Source organism: Zalophus californianus, chromosome 17 (genome assembly GCF_009762305.2).
Source record: "Zalophus californianus isolate mZalCal1 chromosome 17, mZalCal1.pri.v2, whole genome shotgun sequence".
Classification (NCBI taxonomy): Eukaryota; Metazoa; Chordata; class Mammalia; order Carnivora; family Otariidae; genus Zalophus; species Zalophus californianus.
This window is the reverse complement of record NC_045611.1, coordinates 8,040,872-8,046,324: the sequence shown is the minus strand read 5'-3', so window position 1 is coordinate 8,046,324 and position 5,453 is coordinate 8,040,872. Positions and strand designations below refer to the sequence as shown.

The 5,453-nt window shown below is 46.2% G+C and overlaps 1 protein-coding gene across 1 annotated transcript; it reads right to left on the bottom strand.

The window, feature by feature from the left end:
* Positions 1-3,947: 3,947 nt before the first annotated feature.
* LOC113935460 (developmental pluripotency-associated protein 4-like) lies at positions 3,948-4,864 on the bottom strand. The gene is given in 2 exon segments (XM_035725233.1): positions 3,948-4,120; positions 4,123-4,864. Coding segments are annotated over 2 exon segments (915 nt in total).
* Positions 4,865-5,453: the final 589 nt, after the last annotated feature.

The following is a 5,453-nucleotide window of genomic DNA, read 5'->3' as shown; positions in this document are numbered from 1 at the left end:
GTATCTCAGCATAGCACAAGTAAAGTTTGCACACAAAGTCTGATGGGGACCGGGGGGCTCCCCCCTGTCTTATACCTGTGCTGTGTAGCATGTGTGGCCCCCAGTCACTGTGGCAGGAAAAGAGATCTGGAAGGGCTGGACCTGGCAGCCTACCTCTCAGGGGGGCTACACAGAGCATTTAATCTCAGCAGCTGTGCCAGGTCCTGGGTATCCTCACATCCTGGAAGTCTCAGACTTTTATGTCTTATATCCTCTGGTCTCTGTATCTAAAATCAAACCAAACCAAACCAAACCAACCAACAGCAATAGTGCCAGTGCTCACACATGGACAGAATCAAGGATGCCACCACATGCACGTCCTAAGGCTGCTAAAACTAAGGACCATACACTGGAGGTCTTAAAGTGGAAATGTGTTCGCTCCCAGGTCTGAAGGCACAAGCGCCAGATCAATCTGTGTGTGGACAGGGCCCTGCCCCGCTGAGCCACTGGGTGGGATCGCGTCGTGAGTGGGCCCAGCTCCTGGCGGTGGCCCTCAGTCCTTGCTGTTCCCCGGCCTGCGCTGCATCTCTCCCACCTGTGCTTCCTGTTTCACGGCTGTCCTCACGGGCCTTCCCTCTGGCTGTGTCTGTCCAGATCTTTCGGTAAGGAAAGGATTAGGGCCCACCCTAAGGACTTCATCTTAACTTGGTTAAATCCACAAAGACCCTGTTTCCAAATAAAGTAACATTCTGAGGTCCTGGGGGCGAGGACTCCAACATGTCTTGTGTGTGTGTTGCGGGGAGGGGGGGGTTATAATTCACTGCCCAACACCAGCTTTTCTTAAGCTTGGCATCTGCGGGTTTAAGACCTATTAATTATCACTGAGTGTTAACGTAAAACCACAGCAGTCCCAGTGGTGTTGGGAGAAGGACCTCCGAATGACCAGTTCCCCATATTCCATGGCCACACAGTCAGCTGAGGGCCTCAGCCCTCTTCCATCTCTAGACTGATATTTTTTTCTTTACATTTTTTTTTATTGTTATGTTAGACTGATATTCTTAGATGAGCAAGAGAATACACTGGAAGGAAATATGGAGTACATCTGTGTGAAGTAAAGATAAATATTTTAAAACTCCTTTTTTTATACATTCTGGCTTTTCTATACTGGAAAAGCACCATTTCCAAATTAAAAAAATCAGTACCTGTCATTTGCCTGCACCAAACTATTCCCCATACCCGACATTCACACGATAGACTTCTGCAGATCAAATCTGGTTTCTGACCCTCTAGTCTCTTAACTCGTCCTCTGTTATGGATGGTCATTCCATGTCACCCCGTGGTCGGCCACAGTTAACAGGATGAATCTGTTACTGGGTATTTTTGCCCGTCACCTTTAGCTTCTCGGCTTTCCTTGAGTTACTCACGGCGTGGCCTCAGGCATGTCACTGGACCCTGAGTTCAGTGTCTTTCTGGGTAAAACAAAAAGGCTTTTCACGCTCCAGACCCACTGCAAACATTCCAGAGCTACTTTTGGATTGCTTGATGCTATAAGAGAGGTTGTGCACTTTTTAATTCAGATGGGGACTTTTGAGAAATATGAAGCTTTTATAAAGATTCAAACAAGATGAACAGTGATGAGGAAGAGAAACAAGGGTATAACATGTATGTATTTACTAGTATCATTGAGGGCATCGCTAATACCACTAACCTGCAAATCTGAATACAATAAAGTAATATGAAACAAAACAAAACCAAACAAACCTTGGGAGTGGGTAGCTCACTTTCTGACAATAAAGGACCATTGAGCTCAGCCAGGTTTCTGCGCTCTGAACCAGGGGCTTGGAGCAGTGATGGGAGCTTCGAGAAAGCCTGCTTCTCTTTGAAATGTCAACGGTTTTTATACAACAGCAGCTTTTCTACTTTGTCAGCAGCCTTCAAGGCATTCCCACCTTTAATAGGACTGAACAGGCCACTCTTCGGTCCCACCTCCTACCTGGAGATTTCCAGTCTCAGGGGACACCGCCCAAGGCCTGGTAACATAAAATGCCCCTTGGCACTCTCCTTGGACTGCATTTCAGTTACCCTGACAGTAAAATTTGCATACATCACCAGGCTGCTCCATCCACACCCATAGCTGCCTCTGGGCCCTGGAGTCTACAATGGGTTCCTGCACCCTGGGTGTTACTGGCTGGAAGCAGGTCTTACAAAGCCAGCCTGCTCCCTGGGAGGTGATTGTGTCAAGTGCCTGAGATTAAAAATGACAGGGTGCATTTAAATGTAAATTTAGCAGTGAAGAGCAAGTCTTCACCGGTGGAAGTTTACCTCCTAATCTGCAGCTCTCTGCAGCACTGCTTGGGGTAAGGCCAGAGTCCCCACCCAAGCCAACACAGCCTCTACTTAAGGCACGCTTGTTTCGGAGTGGGCAAGGAAGGAGGGAGCCAGGGCCCTGCAACCTCAGGGAACCTCTCACCGTATTAATATTGGCCCTATTTGGACCTCGATGCTTTTTCTGGATCAGGAAAGACACCAACATACACAGTACACACATACACGGACATTCTAACATGATCAGACAAAATCAGGTAACAACACCCTGGCTCACACCTACCTGTTTGCACACAAGCTTCTAGAAAACATCAAATTCCACGCATTCATCCACACACACGTGCATATACACAAGCGTGCATGTACTTACATACCTGGAGCAATAATAAGCAGTATTGAGTATGTATGGATACCTGGAGTGGGGCTGCTAGGGCTCTAGTCCCGGCTTCTCTGAGATGTGGGATCTTTTTTTTTTTTTTAATGTGTATATTATTTATTTACACTGAAAAATTCTGACCATTACCGAGTAATAGGTGTGGAGACAATGCAAGATCATGGAAGTGTCTTGCTCATCAACAAACATTCCTCTCTAGTTTTTAACATTTATTGAGGATTCTTGCCCAAATCCATCCATATCATGATGGTTACAAACTTTCCAACTCTACTACTCCTTCCAGTACATTTTGGAGGGGGGGGAAAAATCTCATAATCCAAAAATTCACAACAATAAAACAAGGTTGGAAACTGCCATAAAAACACAAGTGGAAAAAACCACCTTGAGTGGTTTAAAAAAAATCATGCTGAAGAAAATCATGATTTTTGGCTTAATCTCGAATTAAGAATATTAATAATTTGCCCACAGTGCATATGGTCTCCTATATACAATATATGATTTTATATACACATTTGAAATCCAATACATTATGAATTTGTGATTCAGAAGCACCCTTAAATATTTTTAAGCAGTAGAAACATACATAATAGCTACACCGGGAAATAATACAAGCAGAGTATTCTGTGTTTTTATCCCAGAGACACACCATAGAGGTCTCAGGTTATTAAGAAAACATCAAAAAATGTTCTGTTATATTAAGAGTACGTTTTGGGGAATGGGAAAGAATAGCAGCTTTCCCTCAGGTTTAAAATACTCAACAGTGCGAAGTCATGAGCCTGAGAAGGTAGCAGCCTCTGGGGGAGTTAGACTCTCGCGAGAAGAGAAATCCAGCAGGGAAGCCCATCTGTGCTTCCCACTCCACCCCTCGGTGAGGTGAGGCTCAGGTTCCCACTTTAAAGGAACTGTTAAGGTCACTTCTATTTCAGAAGGGTCAACATTGGGTAGTATGAATGACTTTTTCATCTTATTAAGTAGAACGAACAGTGATTTCTGAAAAGCTTTCCCAACGTAAAGCGTTAAGAGCCCCTGTATCCCAACCCAACCCACGACCCCGCAGGCCCCGGTGGGGGTCGGAGAGTAACACCTGCAGCGCACCAGCCTGTGTGCCCTGGAGGTAGGAAGATGGAGGGTGTAGAGCAGCCTGCCATCCCACCGCCAGCCAGCCAGCCAGCGGCATCAAGTTGATTGTAATTCCCTTTCTACCATTAATTATAATCACAGCCATACCCCTTTTCCTGGTACTGTAAGCTCATTGGAGGCTTTTCATTAACACCTTATTCCTTCGAACACATTTGGGGCACAGCATATTGTCCTCCAGGTGTGGGGATGGAAAACTGCAGGCCGGTAGCAGGGCACATACTCTCCCTCGTTTTTCAGGCACCCAGGCTTGTCCTGCATGAAATTGCAGGTGAACCCAACCTCTGTATCTGCAGGCAGACTTCTCCCATGGACCACACACCACGTGACACCGTGGGCCTCCTGGGGCGATTCCACTGTCTCCATCTTCCCAGCCCTGGCTGCAATTCTGGACCAGGAGGCAAACACAGCATCTGGGGCCAAAGTTGTCACAACAACAGTATCGACTCCCTCCAGGAGAGCATCAGACCCAACATGGGCAGGGGCCCCACCCTCAGGGGAAGCAGCCACTTCAGGAAGATACGTTCCATCAGAAGATATCCTTTTCCCAGAACTTTCCAGAGACATTTCCCCCTGGTCCGTCTTTGATCTTCTTTGTGACTGTGTGAGAATCCTGGCCTCCTCTGTGGTGACAGGAATGTTCTTCTGATCGGGGTAAGCATATTCACAGATTCTCCTATATACATCTAGTTTCTGGCCCTTGGTGCTCAGCTTTACTTGTTGGCACCAGGCCCACAGGACATCTCGGTGAAGCGTGTTGGCTGGTGGCAATTTAGAAGGTAATGGAGGAACTGGGGTTTTCTTCCGAAGTCTTACTTTTCCATCGCCTTGTGCCTTCTTTTCTGAACCAGAAGCTTTGTCTTCTTTCATAGATCTTTTGCGTTTGGTCCCGCTCATGGAAGTTCTTTGCAACTTTGTTTCACCAGAAGCCTGCTGTTTTCCTTTAGCTTCTTCTGATACTGGTGGGGATTGGCCGGCCAGAGAGTCTTCCCCCAACTTCGTGGAGTTCTGAAGATTTTCTTCCCCCATTCCTTTGTTCTTGACCTCCTCCAAAGAAAGTTTTCCTCTACTATTGTCAGAGGGATTCTATATACTCCTTCAGTGGTTCATTGTGCTCAGCCTCTTACACAAAGTGTTGACACGTTTCTTATTTTCTTTCATTTACTGCCCACAGCAACCTGGTGGCAATTTCTAACTTTGGTTTTCAGATGCAGAAACTGAGGCTCAAAGGCTACCTTAATTTCTGTCTGTGGTGCTTGTCAATATGTCTGGCTTTGGATTATTCTGTAGCTCCATGACCCTGGTAAAAGATGGGTTTAGACCCACCACTTCTGGTTTAGGACCGGTGTCTTTTTGCCTTTTGCTTTCTCCATACCCAAAGAGAAGTCAACGTTGACAGAGAGAAAATTCTTCGAGATGTCGGATCTTGAGTGAGCCATTCCACGACATGAAATGAGAATCAAGTCCTCCAGGCCAGCGTTACACCAAGTGAAATTAGCCAAATGCAGAGGACAAATTCTGTATGGTCTCCTTTATAAGTGGGATCTAAAATTCTCAAACTCACAGAAGCAGAGAGTAGAATGGTGGTTGCCAGGGGGTGGGTAAAGGGTATTATGTA